The following is an 18,085-nucleotide window of genomic DNA, read 5'->3' as shown; positions in this document are numbered from 1 at the left end:
CACTTTATCATGATACCATCGTTATTATGGACAGAATTTTATTGTAGTTGGGAGTAGGCCTGCACCAGAGTCCTTTGTAGTTAGTTGTTGTAGTTGTGAGTCCTTTGTAGTTAGTAGTTGTAGTTATGCTGGCCTCACTAAAGGCCGCAAAGTGTCCTCCTTTTTGGTGTATAGAAATGGCCACCCTACCCGTGCTGCCGGCGCGCCTGGACCCCTTCAACATTTGTAAACATCCAGAGCCAAGGTTTGGTGCGCGCACAGCATGGGGTCAGAAAACTGGCGCAGCTAATAGACAGGCATGTTGAGCTGTCAAGGTAAGCACTGTCACCCCAGGGCCGCGAACCAAAGCGAATTACAATGGCTTTTCTGATTGCCTTGCCTACACCTAAAGTTGTTTGTAGATATGCAAAATAGTGAAAAGTTATGAAATTTGGCACACTGATTGGGGATAGTCCCATGATTCTTTTTACCAAGTTACATGACGGCACCTCGAGAGCACTAGCGCCACCAACAGCCAAAGTTGGACGTGCGTTCACGCACATAACTTTTGACCAGTTTGCCCAAAAATGAGGTATTGTTGGAATCCTTGGACCAAGCCAAGTTCAACGTACCCTATGACGCCATGATGGATTTTCCGCCATATTGTATTTTATAAAAAACACTAAAACGTTTTGACAGGTCACAATTTATCCGATCTTTACCGAAATTGGCACAGATAATTTTCAGCCCATGCTTTATACATACATTACTTTCTGGAGCAATTGTCCAAAGCGCTTGCCTATGACAACCAATCAAAATTGGCTGTAAAGCCGCCAAATAGGAAGTGAGCTTATATCTCAGCAACCCTTTTTATGTATCAAAACCAAACTTTTATGTACTCAAGACCCCAATTGGAGGACACTCAATACATTTGGTGATCTTTGACCTCTAGGGGTAGCTGCAATTAGCAAAAATGCATTTTGGCTTGCAACTGTTGATGTGTTTGGAATTAAAACTGAGTGGTGTCTGTTAATACTGTGGGAGGTCCTTAGGCAGACGCATGTCAACTTGTGATGTCAACATAATTGATCCAGCCATAATCTTGGATTTTTTTGTCCGTTTGTCATAGAACTTGCCACAGATGCTCTTCAGACTAAGCCTTATATGTCTTGCTTTTTGAAGCCATATTCAAAAGCTTTCGTCCATCAAAGCCAACCGAAATTGGTGGTAAAGTCGTCAAACAGAAAGTGGTCTTATATCTTAGCCAATCTTTGGTTGCCAGCTTAACTGCTTGGCATCATCCTTGCTGCTTGCAGCTATATTTTTATTTCCTTTCATAGGAATGCTATGGAGCCCTGGAGGTGTCATTGCAATATTTTTTTTGTATATATTGAGAGGAATTGCGCTTGTACTAAAGTTGTAAATTGTAATAAATCATGCACTCATTTTTGTCAATTGTGTGTTTGATTTAGTAAGGATTGTTTAATATGTTTGGGTATTTTTAATATTCATATCATGTATAATAACACACACAAATAGCAGCGCTGCGCTATGAAACCCATTATTTTCAATGGCAATTTGCCGCCTCGCCGCTCTTGTGCGTGTGCGCTGTAAATCAGGTGTGCGCTGTAAATAGGTATTTTGCGTTGAGCCCGGCGGCATTGGCGACAAGCCAAGCACAACAAACATTTTGGGACATTATCTCAACCAAGAGCAACCTAGCGGCGAGTGCAGCGCATGCCGCGTATAATGTCCCCTGAAGGGCGGACTGATCTGCATTTTGCTCGGCGCAGCGGTAGACCATTTCATAGCGCAGCACTATCGTTTGCACATGCAATGTGATCCCCTTGAGGGATTTAAATTTAATTGCTGTAGGAGGCCAATGAAGAGTAACAGTGTCTTCTTTGTCAGATTAAAAAATATAGGCTTAACATAAATCATAAAACGCTAGTAATCTACTTGTTAAATAAATACATTTGTTTATTGATTATTATTTAAAATATTATTGTTTTTATTCTCCCTGTTTTGTCCTCCATATGCGTACGTGCTCCAGGAAATGACTGTTGTGACGCAACTGCAGGGAAGGTTTACCGCCGGTGTTGATCTGACCACTGTGCATAGAGGTGCGTGCAGGCCATAGAGAGGTCGAAAGAAAGACGAGGGATAGTTTGCAAGCTACCACACTACAAGAGCAAGCAGCAGCAGAAGGGCCATCCCGTGTGAAGAGGGCAAATCAAGCATACCAACCAAAACGCCATTCTGAATGGTAAGGAAATATACCATTATGGACACGTAACACAGAGTGCATACTGTAATATTTGCATGCTGTAACGCTGAGTGCTTTGCTTAACTATTAAACGAGTGACATCTTTTTGGAGAGAAAATGTAACGTTCGTTAATTAAGAGACATTAACATTGAAATGTAATCCTTGTTCTGTTCCGCATCCTTTCGATGTAGCAGCTAACGTTTACTTTATATAGTGTTATCCGGCTCCATCCTTAACAGTAACGTTAACTGTTAACCATAAGTCACGGAAACATTACCTTACAACTTAGTTAACATTAGCCAATGTTGATGCATGACATACCGGCTAGTTTAACATTGTGAATAGACTAAAAGTAAGGCAAACATTTGAAACAGGAAGTAGTCTATGCTAAATTGCCATGTGCTATACACGTTAATGACTCTGTCATTTTAACCTCCAGGACAACCAACGCAGCTTAATTTATAGCAACCAGGACATGCTCGGTTTATTCAACTTGCAGAGTGTAATTTGAAGTTCTAGTCAGAGAAAGCAAACGGGCTCTAGGTTAGTTATCCACGCGGCGGACACTGGTATCCAAGTTAGCGTTAGCGGTAGTTGGCTAATTCCCCTCAAGACTACCTTTTAGTCCTAGTATATTTCCTCCTAACACTGTGTGTAGAGAGACTAGGTATGTTTCTCTCGTGACATCTGTGTTCTTGTGATTGTCGACAGTCTTATATTGCGTTAATGCTAGAATGCCGGTAACCTTTGACAGCTAACTTGGCTAACGTTAGCCCACATCCGGGGTAGGTATCATAGATATGGGTAGGCAGAGGAAATCTGCAATGTGCAGTAGCATACAGTAGCTACTTGCTAACGTTACTGACCTTGAATGTGATGCTCGAACATATAGCTCCTTGTATAACATTGCGTTACTAAATTCTCATATTAGTTTTATTTGAGTGTGGTATTCATGACCGTGAATGAGCAGAAGCGTTGTGTGTTCAGAAGTACTGTGTGGTTTACCCCACGTAATGCTTGATCATCACCACGAGGTGCTTGCTCTCTGACACTAGGCTAATAAAAAATAATCTAATTTGGGTTTAGCTAGATATGACTATTAAAATCCATTTGACTTTTAAGTGTCATTTGTAGTTAAGCAGACAAGACTCAGGCCTCCTTGCTGAACATTCTTTGACTCACATGATGACTTCAGGAGCCAAGAGTGTGCTATCCTCATTGACCCTTGATTCCCTGATGGGGATTTATTCTTAGTTTTGTGGTTGAAAGGATCTGATCTAAATGTTACTGTTATTTTGTGAAATTATATAACGTTAGTCGAAGGCAGTGGGCCAATCTGATTGTGTCTGCAATTTTCTTTGTGGGAAGATTACTAGTAAAACCAGTCCTGTACCATTTCTAAGCAGCCTGCTTGCATTTACTGGAGAATTTACCATATGAGGAAATGTTTAAACTAATACCATTGTTTGTCTCTGGGACAATGGATGCAGAAGGAACAAAACATTGTTAAAGATAGCTGCCATGAATAGTAGCTCAGTATGGAAAAGGGAAGTCATCTAACTGGTCTGAAATATCTATTTAATTTGAGAGAATTGTGATGTAAAGTGAGCATGTTTTTTCCTAGTCCTTCTGTTCCTGGATAGTTCAAGATATATTTTGTCTGAAGTTTGGCCACACATCACTCATGGTATGGTGCAAAGAAAGTTTTAGGTGGCAAAAGCAATGAGGAACTGCTTGTTACTGAAACCTGCATTGCACCAGGAAATGACAGATCTACTGGATGAAATTATGAAAATGGTCTTGGTCTTCTTATTCTTATAATCTGTAATATTATACCAAGGATTTGTTTAGATATTATGTAGGCCTAGAATTTTCCACTAACATAAAGACAAATAACGATCAACCAAATGAACAATGAATCTGGAGATGTTTTGTTTTCATCAGATGCACTTTGCAAAATAAAATGTATGGCAGAAAGGTTATTTCCAAGGTTGTTTCCCCTTGCCTTTTCCCTTATTGCTTCTTCTAGGTTGTTCAGACTGGGCTCTGAAAGTGTTTTGAAACAATTTCAGTAGATGAAACCAAATGAATAGATAGATAGATAGATAGATAGATAGATACTTTATTGATCCCCAGGGGAAATTCAAGAAATGAATGAACATGGTGTCAGGTTTATGATGAAGTTACAAGGGCATGTAGAAAAATGTAAGAACACTGGCCTAGTATGATTGAAAAACTTTAAATCAGTTGTCACTATAGCAGACATACCTGAAATTTGTCATAACAAAGGGAAACTGACTCGGTGGAAAATATACAACTGTGTATGGATGTATGTAGATTATCGAAATTTACTCTGGGCCAAGTTGAAGGACCTGCTCTTTAGCCTTGAAGATGTTCCAAAACCTGATTGATTAAACAAGTAAGAACATGCATGCTCAGAGATTATTCTACCTGGGCCCTATTTCTATTGGTGAGTAATTGCAATAGAATACTTTTGGAATAGAATAATAATAGAATAATGTTTGTCAGTTAAAGGAATTATCCGGAGTAAAATGCACTTTAGATCAATTTACGGATGATTGGGAGTACATACGTTGAGTTGACATCAAAATCATGTCATTCGGATGTGTTTTGAGTAAGTTCGATTTTACCGTTTTTAGTCAAAACTCGTTAGCCTGGAAGTGACCAGGGCAAGTCATTTCGCCGCTACAAAACGCTATTTTTATACCTCTTCTACAGTTCCAAACAACATTACACTTACGTGGTAGTGAGTAGAGGGTCCCTAAAGCCAAACCGAAGGATCCCGAGGTCTTTATGTGGTCGGATAGAGAGTCCGGAATGAATTTCATCAAGCCACTACCTTTCCGGAAATGTTGCTGCTGCAGCTGGCGTCTTTAGGGGAAAGTCAGTAGGAGTCGATTGCCGAGTGTGGAGTAACACGCTCTGGAAATTCACAATTTCGTTGCCGTTTTTAAAAAAAAAAAAAAAACAAAAAAAAAAAACATAGTCCAGTCCATACAACTTCATTTCAATTTCGAAAGAAATACTGGACTATGTTTTTTTAGGTAGCACAAGGCGGTGTGTTTTTGATTAAGTAAATGATTGAACTTCCCTGCAGTGTCATTAACCCCCAACACATGAAGACCACATAAGGAGAGGTTTAAAGTTTCAGCAGAAGACAATACGACAATACATATACTAAGTTCATATCTAAAACCATCCATTGGTGTCTATCCTAGGTCCTCAATGGCTACAACAATCAATCAAGCAAGAACATCCATTTCCAAAATGGTAGGTAATTGATTTCAATAATAAGGGATGTGCATAGAAATTAATTTAATAGTGAAATTTATGTTGATTAGTAGCTAAGAGAGAGTAAATTAAAGATGTGTAACAGAAAAAAATAATGGCTGATTTGACTATAATGTGTGCTGACTCCTCTACTTCCCCTCAGTTTAATGGAGAGCCCCGTTCGTACACACGCTTCAACTTGGCCCAAAACTCAGATGCGGACAGTAGCCAAGTGGAGATGAAACTGTCATCGGATGTTGACGATGAAGTTGGAAACCCCGAAGATGGTCAAGCCCGTGTCACCTACACGCAGAGTCCTCTACGTACCTACAAGAACATCTGTTACCTGGCCCTGGGCACTTTGGTGGTCTTCATCTTGGGTAAATACTGAGATGACTCATTAAAGGGAATAAAGTCTAGTATAAGCAGACACAAACTCACCTTAGAGCAATAATTTGCAATAATTGGCTAACATAATTACTGTACCACTATCTAATGTTTGCTAGACAATTAGAGGGGGCAGAGATAAATACTTGAAATGAGGTTATCCTTGTAAATTGTAATTTATCATTTGTCTGATTTATGTTCCCTTCTGAATGTTTCAGGTTATCTTGTTGGTTATGTCAGTCATGCTGCCGCCTGCCCCACTGTGCCTACTGAGGAAGGTCAGGATGAAGGGCTGGAGGTTGCACCCCTTCCGAGTATGAATTGGAATGACATCACCAACCTTCTGGAACAGAAGCTGTCCCCTAGTGCCTTCTCTACTAACTTCAGGTATTCTTCATGTAAATGATCAAACACCATCATTAGTCATATAATATATTCAACAATACCTCCTCATAACCTTACATTAAAACAGTGTCAGTTAAGTAATTTGTAATGGAACATCATAATTATTTCCCTGCCTAATTATACATTCAAAATTGTATAATAAAGTGTTACAATAATAAGTCATGTAACTTGTAACTTTTTCAATTTACTTGATACTCGTTTCAGTGTTTTGGAGTGAGTTCAAGGGCTATTATGCCGTAACAATTACTCCATTGTCTTCTCTCTCAGTGACTTCTCCCTCCCAAGGAACGTAAGCCATGAGGCAGGAAGTGATGGAGATAACGAGCTTGCTAATAAAGTCTTGGGTGTGTTCAAGGACTTGAACATGAAGTCCTGGAATGATGAGCATTTTGTCAAGCTACCACATCCATCCAGGTAAAGGGTCTAATTCAAATGCTCATGTAATCAAAAATGTCTAAATGACACACTTTTAGTCACTCATAACTGCAAAATGTCCTTTCGAAGGAGATTTGTGATGCCTTCCTGTTGAGGCACTGATTGCCTAAAGGCTTGGTGCGTGTTGTGCAGAATATAAATCTTGCAAGTCTTGTCATTTCATAAACCTTGGACTTTTTGTTGGAAATGGATAAATTAATTTGTCTGTAGTATGCTTCCTTGTATTACTATTGCTGGTAGCTAGGGTGGGCACTTAATAACAATGTTTGTTGACACACAGTGACAACCCAAATAAAGTCCTTTTTGGTACTGAAGTAATCGGAACAACCAAAGGTTACTTGGCTTACAGTGAAGTTGGAACTGCAACGGTGAGAATGTTAGCCTCAATCATTGATCTGCACACACACATACTCTGTTTCTCCTGCTTGGTCTAACCACCGTTGTGTTTTACAGGGCAGAGTGGTGTATGCAAACTATGGTACACTAGATGATTTCTTATATTTAGACAAGAAGGTAGACGTCAACAGCAGTGTCCTGCTGCTAAGGGCTGGCAACATCAGTTTTGCAGAAAAAGTAAGAAAACACATTTCAGAATGGCTACAGTTGTGTTAATTGTGTGTAGGGCTGAATATTGCCGCTTGCTTCCTGTATTGATTCGATTTGGAAACTCAAAGTCTCGATTCAATATCCAATTTCAGTTTCAGTTTTAGAAGCACACCAATTTTGTTTGAATATGAAAGTGTCTTCAGAGAACTAGTGTACGCTGGAGGCTACAAGGAGCCCTGTAACATCATGCATTATAAAACATGTACTGCTAGTTGTGAGTGTTGATGGGTGTTCCGTCCCTTTGCCAGGTTGCTAATGCTGCTAAATATGGGGCAGTGGCAGTGCTGATCTACCCTGATCCTTCTAACTACAACTTTGCAGGCTCCACAGAACTTTACGGACATGTGAGTTCCATAGTTCCACAGTTTCATCTTTTCCACATGATGCATCAAGTTATTTGTGTATATGTTTGATAATTGCACAAAGGTATGCTCTCCTTTTGCGTATGTTATCCTAATTCCACACATGTCTGCCCAGGTCCACTTGGGCTCTGGAGACCCCTACACACCAGGGATGCCATCGTTTAAAAACACCCAGTTCCCCCCTGCTAGGTCTTCAGGCCTCCCTACTATTGTAGCACAGACAATTACTGCAGATATAGCCCTCAAGATCTTCCAGTGAGTCCCACTTGCACTTCACATGTCTTGGTCAAACCTGGTCGTTGTGTTAGCATGACCCATGAATGCAAAGTTAAAATGTACTTCCTTTAAAATACAGGAAGATGGGAGGTGATCCTGCTCCCAATTCCTTTAAAGGCTCCCTCGGGACACCATACAAACTGGGCAGTGTAGATAACGTGGTGACTGTGACTGTCAGCAGTACTCTCAATGAAACAGCCATCCACAACATATTTGGTGTAATCAAGGGAAATGAAGAGCCAGGTAAATAAGTCAATGCAATATTATTAATAATAATAATAATAATGCCTTTGTGTTGATGCTAGAATGATTGTTTTTCCCCTCTTCTCCCCCAGATCATTATGTTGTCATTGGTGCACAGAGGGACTCCTGGGGCCCGGGTGCTGCAAAGTCCACTGTGGGCACCACTGTGTTGGTGGAGCTGGCCAGAGCAATCTCTGAGATGACCAGAAACGGTATTGTGAAGTGGCACAACAGGTCATCCACACCTCAGCTGTCATAATTGTTAGCACTCCGCTGACCAAGATGTTTCCTTCCTCACAGATCACCTCAGCCTCAGGAGGAGCCTTGTTTTTGCCAGCTGGAGTGCTGGCGAGTATGGAAGCGTTGGAGCTACTGAGTGGCAGGAGGTCAGTAGCGGAACTTTTTTTTCTTTTAAGAGGCAGCGCTAGTTTATTGTGTTACTAATCTGACAGTTTCATTCTGCAAACAGGGGTACTTGTCATCTCTGAACATGAAAGCCATCACCTATATCAATCTGGATGGAGTTGTTATAGGTGAGTGCAAAAACAAAGGTCTAAACAAAAAAGCACTTCCAAGTTTTAGCTGCATGCTCCACATTTATTGCCACCCCGTAAATATAAGTTTCTTAAAGATTGGATTTTTCCTCGTTGCTCTCATTGTGAGACTAAATTGCCAACAGAATTTTCTTTATTCCTCTTTTTACTCAATTTTACCTGGGGTGACAATGAATGTGGAGAGTGCTGTATGCACAATCAATGTTGGATACTTTGTAAAGAACTGTCACTTTCACAGATCTTTACAAAGTAACATGAATAGTTAATTTTCTGCTTGTCAGTGTCATTAAAGCCAATTCGGATTTAATGTTGTGAAACCTTAACTCATTGAGTGCCAAAAACGTAATATTACGTTTTTAGCTTTTTTTAAAAAAAGATTACGAAACTAGACACTCTAACACACCTTATATGTGATTTTGGGAACTCTGTGATGAAAAGAAATGAAATATATGACGATCAAAAACTCATGAAAATTCTGGACATTTTAGCTGGACATTTTATCATAACTCGGTTGCTGCTTTGGGTCGAATCAGTGACGCTTGCACGTCAGCTCAAAACCAGGCCATTTTCGTGGGTCTATCACTAGGTGGCAGTCTCGCCAGGTCTCGCTGATCACTTCCCGGAAAGTTTACAGGCAACACTTCATATTTCATGAAAGACGTTATATCTCCATTTCTAGAAAAACTTCACTTCACTTTATTCCCTTTAATGACATCAATTTTGATGAAAACTAGCCACTGTTTAGCTTGGGATTTCTCAGGAACAGAGGCGTGTAGAAATACACGGTTTGCACCCACTGAGAGCTTAAAGTCTCACCTTTTAAACGAGCCATTGTATGTGTTCATAGCTATAACACAGAATATGCTGTGGCTGTACAAAAATCATCAACAATGGTCTAGATTGCTGGCACTCTAGGACAAAGCTTCCGAAAACAGCTTGGCATTCAAGTTAACAGGTGAAAACTTCCAATGATGGTGAAATCTTTTCAAATTGTCAAATTCACAAATTAATCAAGTTGTCTATTGCAAAGTAATCACTCTCAAAATCAAACTGGCATATTATTGTGTTGTACTGGGCTCTATGTGCTCTTCACCCCCACCCCAATATTGAAATGTTAATTGCTTACTTGGTTGATTTTGAAGTGTCTAAAGTAAAGTTTCTTATACAAGGATACAAGGAAGTTTATTGTTGCATGCATATAGTTACTGGAAGTAAGAAATGCAGTGAAATTATGTCTGGTGTCAGCCTATTTGTGTGTTTATGGGGGGTGGTAAAAAGTGCAGTAGAAGAGGGGTTTAGTAGATTAAGTGTGCAGTGTGGGGGCAGTGTGCTGTAAGTATGTTAGGGATGTGTGTTGGAGAAGCTTCCTGATGAAACAATGTGGTAGGGGAGGGGGGGGGGCAGTGTACTGCAAGTATGGCAGTGTTTCCCCTAGAATTTTTTCCAGCAGCGGTGCTGTTGATCGCTGTTGACAGTGTTTTTATTCCTCCCTTTAGTCAATTTCAGCATGGGTGTCTTAACTTTTGCACAGCACTATAAACTATATAGACTTCTCTTTCATGCCATTACACTGTATTGGTGCTGTGCAAGTCGAATTGAGTCACTTTAATGCCGTGACGGCCCGTGACGCTGGCTTGATTCTCACGGTTTTAAGCTAACTTAGTAGCGTTGTTGTGCATGGTGCATAAGAATATGTGGATGAAATTAATTATGTTTCCCATGTCTTTTGGTAAAATAAATGGTCAAAAATTCGAAGAAAATTTACTTGGATTATAGCAGATAAGTGTCTTGTATCATATCTATAATTTTGATGAGCTCTACAGGAATTACAAACTATCTCAGATGTAAATGCTTGCGTATCCTATTACTCAAATTCAATTAAACCCGCCAATAGGCTAGCTAGCTAGACCTTAGTTTCACAGCCTAGGTATGTTAGCAACACAGGGCTTGAAAGCATTGCCTGTATCACAAACAAAAACGAAACAATGCGTGGATTTATCTGGGAATAGGCTACTGAAGGTAGGGGCTAGCTATCTCGCTGGCGTGTTTTAATTTGGTTCCTTGGTTAACATAATGTAGGCTAAGTTTTTTTGCAGAAAATTGCGTCTGCTAATAAACTTAAACATAAACACAAACAAGCGTGATCTCCTGTGGAATCCCTGACTGCGCCTTCAACGTTAGCCTACTATTATTTGTTGACATGAAACCTGAACGAACGGCAGCTGTTCCTGAAGTTCACTTGCGTCTATTTTTTATTAATTAGGCAACTCTTTTTGCAGTGGCGCTTGAATTCCAGCAGCGGCGCTGCGCCGCTGATGAATACATTGTAGGGGAAACACTGTATGGTGAAGGGACTTACCATTGCAAGCAGAGTACTGTATGTATGATGTATGTGAGTGATGACAGTGGAGATGTGTGTGTGTGTGTGTGTGTGGGTGGGTGGGAGGGGAGTGGAGCAGTGACTGTGTGTGTGTGTGTGTGTGTGGGCGGGAGGGGAGTGGAGCAGTGACTGTGTGTGTGTGGGTAGGTGGGGGCAGTGTGCTGTAAGTATGTAGAGGATGTGTGTTGGAGAAGATCCATAGTTTATAAGATTATAGTTGTATTTGTCGGTCAAGTGAATAAATCACACTTTATTCACAGGTCGTCAGAAGTTCAAGGCCTCTGCAAGCCCATTGTTATATGATCTACTGCAGAAGTCTTTGAAGCAGGTAATGTTGAGTATTTTAATGGCTGATTTGCAGCAGATTTGAGTAGAATGCACAAGAGTTTACATGAACATGTTTGCTTCTGCAGGTGAAGAGCCCATTTAACACTGGCAAGACTCTGTATGATGATCACGCTGCATCAAACTGGGAGACCTCTATGTGAGTACACTTGCTGGCTTATCTACCTTAGTCTTAAAGTGTTTGTTTAATTTCCTCCTTTACACACCTTTTTGTCTGTTATTGTGATGCAAGATGCCTCATGCAAATTAGATATTTGTTCATTCTTTACTTACATTTCTGTATTTTTTTCAAACAGACTTGAAGCTATGAAAATGGATGATGCTGCTTACCCCTTCATGGCTCTTTCTGGCATCCCATCTATCTCATTCCGTTTCTGTGGGGTAAGTTCAAGCATTAATTTTGTTTTGTTTTTTTTTGGAGGGGGGGGGGGGGGTAGTGAACACTGAGAACTTGTAGAACATATTCTGTTACCATATCAATTTGTGCTAATCTTGAGTTAAAGTTTGACAACATGCTAATTTTGCTAGTGACTGCAATGAACACAAACACTAACCAGATACTCTCACTACCTCAGTCACTGTTGCTTTACAAATTAATATTGGGGCTTAACTGTGTTACCAGAAGGCTGTGTTGATTGTTGCTTTACATTTATCCCCATCCTCACCCCTGTCCCAGGAGTACCCGTACCTCGGAACCACCCTGGACACATTTGACCACCTTCAGGCTTCCACAAGCTACAAGTATGCTGAATTGGCAGTGGCAGCTGCGAATGTAGCTGGTCAGATGGCCCTACGACTGGCTCATGACCACCTGGTGCCCCTGAATGTGGCACGATCCGGAACTGAGATCAGGAAGAAAGTGATTGACATCAACAGACGTGTCAACCAACTCAAGAATGTGAGTCAAGCGTAAAATATGAAGACATTATAGTTTCATATATAGATTTATATTTAATTTCAAATTTCTTGTATTTGTAGCTCAAAGTTTTAAAGCAAATATTATTACAGGGAGTCAATGGAATATGCTTAGATAGTAGATTTATTTGTGAATGAAATTCATCTTCATGTCTCTTTGTGTAGCATTAGCTGAAATTGCACTTCTTCACATGTTGGTACCAGGTAAAGTATTCTCTGGTTTCGATCTTTCCCACAGGCTCTGGGGTTGAATTCGACTCTGGCTAAGGGTTTGTCTGTCCAATGGCTAAACACTGCCATCGGCTCCTATGGCCGTGCTGCCCGTGATCTCCAGTACACCATTGATAACAGCGACCTGGAAAACATGGAAATGCGTCGCATCATCAATGACCGCATCATAAAGGTAAATGAGTACCCCCCCCCCCCCCACCTGATGTACAAGTACAGTTATGGTGCAGCAGTATTTTAGGACCGTCAGAGACTTTATAGAGGAGGAGACAAATCACTAACGAGAAAATGAATGGGCTCGATGAGGGGAAACCGTAAGCTTAACATGGCGGAGGTGTGAACTGAAAGACCTGCCCTGTAATGCAAAGATCCGATCGCATTGTTGCAGACGTCATCATTGATGTTTTGCCTTCTGTTTACTTGCTCTGTCACCATGGCATAGGCTTATTTGAACGATTATGGAGGATTTGCTTACATTGTTCAATTCAGATTTAACCCTCTAGGCGCCACAGGCGACTATAGTCGACAAGATGCGGTACTGAATAAAACGGCCGATTTAGTCAAATAGGGTGTCATATTTCGTTCGACTTCCACTCCACTAGATGGCAGACATGTCATACGTCATCCCCGAGTCGAAAAAAGGACACGCTTTAAACAAAACTTTCTAGCTACAGCTCATTGAATCAGTGCATGAAATACCGGAGCTAGTGTGCGTGTGAGCCACTTTGTCAGAGCGATATTGTCAACGTCAGCGAGTATTTGCATTAGATTATCGTCTAATGGCATCAAAAAAGTTTACCTGAAATGAAGTGTTGGGTCTTCTATTCGCGGACCCTGATTCTGAAGGGGAATATCTGCCTTCAGAAAATGACGGTGATTCGTTTAGTGAGGCTTCAGATGCGTCCCTGCCTTGCAATGATGCAGCTGGAGAAAGTGAGAGTTTACTCCATAGTTTAGCTTACACCAAGCACAAACGTTGAATCGTTTGCCCAATGTCACTGGTGGGAATAATGTTTTTTCACGGGTTCGGAGTGTTCATCGGGAAGTTAGCAGGGTGTTAGTGGTGTGGCGAACGAGGCTGGAGGTAGCCTAATATCCATAGCGCTAGCTTCTGTCTTCTGAACGTGTGCCTCTCCACAATCGCGGCGACAGTAACGTGGTGGAGCCTTTGTCTAATGCCACTGGGTATGTTAGACGAGGTCGAAGTGCTCATAGGACAGTTAGGGGGGAACGTAGTGGCAGTGTGGGGAGTCGCAATGAGAATGACAGTAGGCCTAGTCCGAGCTGCGCAAATTCTCTCCACTCGGCGCGCGAGGCAGATCTGGCCATGCTGCTCGCATGGTGGAGGTGGTGACACGCTCTCTCCCTCTCCCACACACACACACACACACACACACACACACATTAGGTCATGCATAGTCTATTACAAGATGATGGGAATGCCGGCCCTGTATGGATAGGGATAGGGAGTTATTATCTCTACAGCAAAAGGCCTGCTACATAAAAAAAAAAAAAAGTCAGCCATTTAGTAATGATTTACACTGTTGATTTGCTATCTACTTCCCTGATCATTTAGGACATACAGTACACTATGTGTTCCTTTTTGTGTGTTCATGTCCTTGTGATGTGTGTGTCTTTGTCAGCTAAGAAAAAAAACAAAAAAACATCAACAAAAAGAAAAAAAATACTAACATTGTCTCTTGTCTTGTCTCGTCATCTCACTCCTGATCTGTGCCTTGCCGTGGCAAATGAGCTTTTGAACTAAACAGGTCTTGTCTACTTGTGTTTGTGTGTCATCTGAATAATATATATGTGCCCCATACATGGAATCAGAGTGCCTACTGTATGTAGTAAATGGAAAATCTCTACAGCAAAAGGCCAGTCTACCGCTACATGCATTTGGTTTGTTTCTGCCATTTATTAGTAATGATTTACACAGTTTGTTCACTACTTACTATTTACCTGAGCATTCAGTATTGTGCAATATAGCATTCAGAAGGTGAGGGACATTTTTGGGGGAAAGAAGTGGTGCATTTATCATTCAAACATGCAACTTTTCATGAAAATTCTATAATCCAAGATGGCCGCCACCATATGACATCATAATATGCAAATTAGATATAAACATTTAATCTCTACATACACTTTGGGTCATCCTTAATATTTCTCTGATTTACAGAAAGTCTCTATCTCTTATCACTTAAGATATAGCCTTTTGAAATGAAGATGTCAAAATTGATCGTTTCGGAAAAAAACCTCTGGCGCCTAAAGGGTTAAACATGTATTCATGTGACATACGTTTAATGTTCAGGTGATCTGAAAGTTACAAACCCACAGGAAACTGCAAAAGTTTGAATGTTCACCTTCGTTTGTGAATTTGAACGAATCTCAGTTTTGATATCCTCGTCACAGTTAGATAGCTGTTAACTTTATACAGTCTATGAGGCAAACACTCTGGCCTTTGTTGGAGAACTTCTTCCAGCATCATAGACTGTGCCTTTTCATGTTACCATTGATGAAATGGTTGTTTAACATCACTAAATTCAGAATGTTTGTGCCTCTTTTTTTTTTGACAAAAAGGTGGAGCATAATCTGCTCTCTCCCTATGTGTCTGTGAGAGATGTGCCTTTTCGCCACATCCTCTTTGGCTCAGGATGTCACACAATCCAAACTCTGCTGGACCATCTTGATGCCCTCAAACAGAATGCTCCGGAGTCCGATGCCGATCTCTTCCGCAACCAGTTTGCCTGGGCTACCTGGACAATTCAGAGTTGTGCCAACGACCTCGCAGGTCCTGTCTGGGAAATTAATAATGAAATCTAAGTTTGTTTGTGATGACATCATGAAAGTGTGTTAAACCTAGTCCTCCAGTTTGATCAAGAAAAACATTTCTTCCATTTTTTTGCACTCGAAGTAGCACTTAATGAATTTATCTAGAACATTTGATTTTGGCTGTCTCATTGCTTCAGTAGAGCAACATAAGACATAAGAAAATATTCAAACAACTTAGATAACTTACATGCAGCATTTAATTTGAGACGTTACATTACATTTCACTATAAATTCATGGACAAAATTGTAGTACTAAATTATGAAGAAAACATTAGCTAATATTTTATGAAAAATATCTATTCTCAATTGAAATGAAATAGCAGATGCAGTAGTAGGTATAGGGTTGGTTCTCAAGCACAAAACTGTTCTGACAAGACTACTCTCATCTTGAAGAGAAGTACCTATTTTTTGTTACATCAGTCATAAAACTGCACTGAAGTTCCATAGATTAGTCAAACTTTAATCTGTCTTTGTGCAGCTTCACCCAAGTTGCGACATTAACCTGCTGTATCATCAGATTCATGTTTTTGTTGGGGTGTTTTTCCTTTTTTTGTATTCGGAAGGTCAGTTTGATGTAAATGAGATTTCTGACACTGGCTGATGATGGGGGATCCACAACCAGCCTCATTGCCTTTTAGCACTGGTCTGAGACCCCAAAAACCAAAGCCCAGGTTGCTTAATGGGGGGGGCCACTCTGCCTTCGCCATGTTCTAATGCATCAACCCTACCCTTACCCATATGAATTGTATTTATTATCTATTTATTTATCAGTGGCAGTGTTCACTATAAATAGTATTTCTATTTTATTTTACAAAATTATCGGAAGCAGTGCCTTCCATAATTGTGACGGTTATACTGTCGGTTTATAAAAGCAGCATCTGCTATGGAAATACATGTTACCAACAACTGTTACTAGAAACTGGTCAAGGGTGCTTGATATGGAGGGTCTACCCAACACTAAAGTTGATTTTTAATTGCACGTGGTTGTCTGAAGAGTGCCACGTTGGCAGTTGTCTTGAAATATGACCACAAGCCAAGTGTCAAGGGCACAATGGAGGTTAGAGTGAATGTAAGAAAATTTAGTTAATATTGTAAACTGAAAGTCATTTGGAGCTACCTGATCTCAAATTGCCAATTCTCGTCTTCACTTTGATGGGGATACGAAAAGTTGAACAACTTTTCCTCAACTGATTTAAGCCATTTCTGTGATCAAGCAATTTTTGGAACATTGATATTTTCTGATCCCAAAACATTATCGGGAGCAGTGTCTTCCATAATGTGAAGTGTTGAAGGTAGTTTTTGCCTACCAGCGTGTATATATCGGGGGCAGTGTTCCTCATATTTCACTTGTAGGGTGGATAAACTTATCGGGAACAGTGTTTCCCATAGTTTTTATATATATATATTGTTTTTCATTTTTCTGAGCGTTGTTTTGCTGTGTGCATTTCTTAATGATTTTGTTCCTTTAGGTCTGTAATGTTTAGTGTTAACTAACTTGTCTATTGTGTTGTTACAAATCAGTTGTGCATCCTTTGGTGTTTACCAGGCTACAAAGTGTATTTTGACTAAAACATAATTTCTTACATGGAAGACTTGATGTGATAGTTACACGCATGCTCTGTAGCTCTGTTTTTCTAAAGAAAACATAAGAGGTAATCAATAGTTCGGAGAATTTTCAAGTTTGTCTTTAATCTGAAGGCATACCTCTGTCCATATTCAGACATGTAACAGTCTTTCCTGTGTTTTATCTAATTTCAAGTCATTATTCATATAATGAATTACTGTCTGTTAATAGTAAAGACCAAATATTTTCTGGAATATATTTGATGTATCTTCAGTGGTCATTGACTAGTTCATGCCAGGGGTTTGCTCATGTAAAATGTATGCTCATACCTATAATGTACATTTTAATCTGCTGTTTCTTTCTGGACTTGCACACTCTTTTGCTTGTATGTGGATCTCTGCGTATTCTCTGCTCATTAAATGCAATTATATTATTGTAGGGATAAATCTTTTTTTTTTTTTAACTGTAAAATTGACATTGGTATTTGGATCTCAAATTTCAAAAGGTTATAAGATGAAAATGTGATATGGGAAAAAAGTAAATTGAGGAGATAAAAAGTAGGACCTTTTCTGTCGCTTATTTAATAAACTTGTTCAACTTTAGACCTTTGCCTTGTGAATTTTTGGGTGGGCACTTTTTCCTAGTAGCCTAAACATCACGTAGCAATAAGAGTTTGCTCATTTATCAGATGAATTTAAGTGATGCCATAGTGTAAATCTGTACTCAGAAAGGCACCTGCCTTCACTTCTTAAAAATGGATTAAATGCCTCCTGTCTCAATCTAGCCTGGGTAAACCCAGACGAAATTGACCTTATATCAGGTGTGCACCTGTTATTCTGCTGCTGTTGGCTGGTTGCTATGTATGCTCATCAAAACCTCAACGATACGCCTCTTGCAGACAGGATTCAATCCCCATTTCGCACCATAGACATGAACTACGACAAACTATCTCGCTCCGCCATATATAATCTTTGGTATCGGTAATAAGAATTATTCTGGATCATGCTACCATAACA

The 18,085-nt window shown here is 40.1% G+C and overlaps 1 protein-coding gene across 1 annotated transcript; it reads left to right on the top strand.

Annotated features, from left to right (window-relative positions):
• Positions 1-2,064: 2,064 nt before the first annotated feature.
• Positions 2,065-17,671, top strand: tfr1b (transferrin receptor 1b). The gene is made up of 19 exons (XM_042067845.1): positions 2,065-2,245; positions 5,486-5,537; positions 5,701-5,917; positions 6,143-6,311; positions 6,597-6,743; positions 7,045-7,132; positions 7,218-7,337; positions 7,619-7,714; positions 7,848-7,987; positions 8,088-8,251; positions 8,344-8,463; positions 8,552-8,637; positions 8,721-8,784; positions 11,446-11,513; positions 11,599-11,669; positions 11,827-11,911; positions 12,207-12,428; positions 12,684-12,848; positions 15,254-17,671. Exons 2-19 carry the CDS (start codon positions 5,493-5,495, stop codon positions 15,494-15,496), a joined length of 2,310 nt encoding a protein of 769 aa, XP_041923779.1. The 5' UTR covers positions 2,065-2,245; positions 5,486-5,492; the 3' UTR covers positions 15,497-17,671.
• The last annotated feature ends 414 nt before the right edge of the window (positions 17,672-18,085 follow it).

Source organism: Alosa sapidissima, chromosome 17 (assembly GCF_018492685.1).
Source record: "Alosa sapidissima isolate fAloSap1 chromosome 17, fAloSap1.pri, whole genome shotgun sequence".
Taxonomy (NCBI): Eukaryota; Metazoa; Chordata; class Actinopteri; order Clupeiformes; family Clupeidae; genus Alosa; species Alosa sapidissima.
Note: the sequence above shows the minus strand (reverse complement) of the source record. Positions and strands in the feature narration are given on the sequence as shown.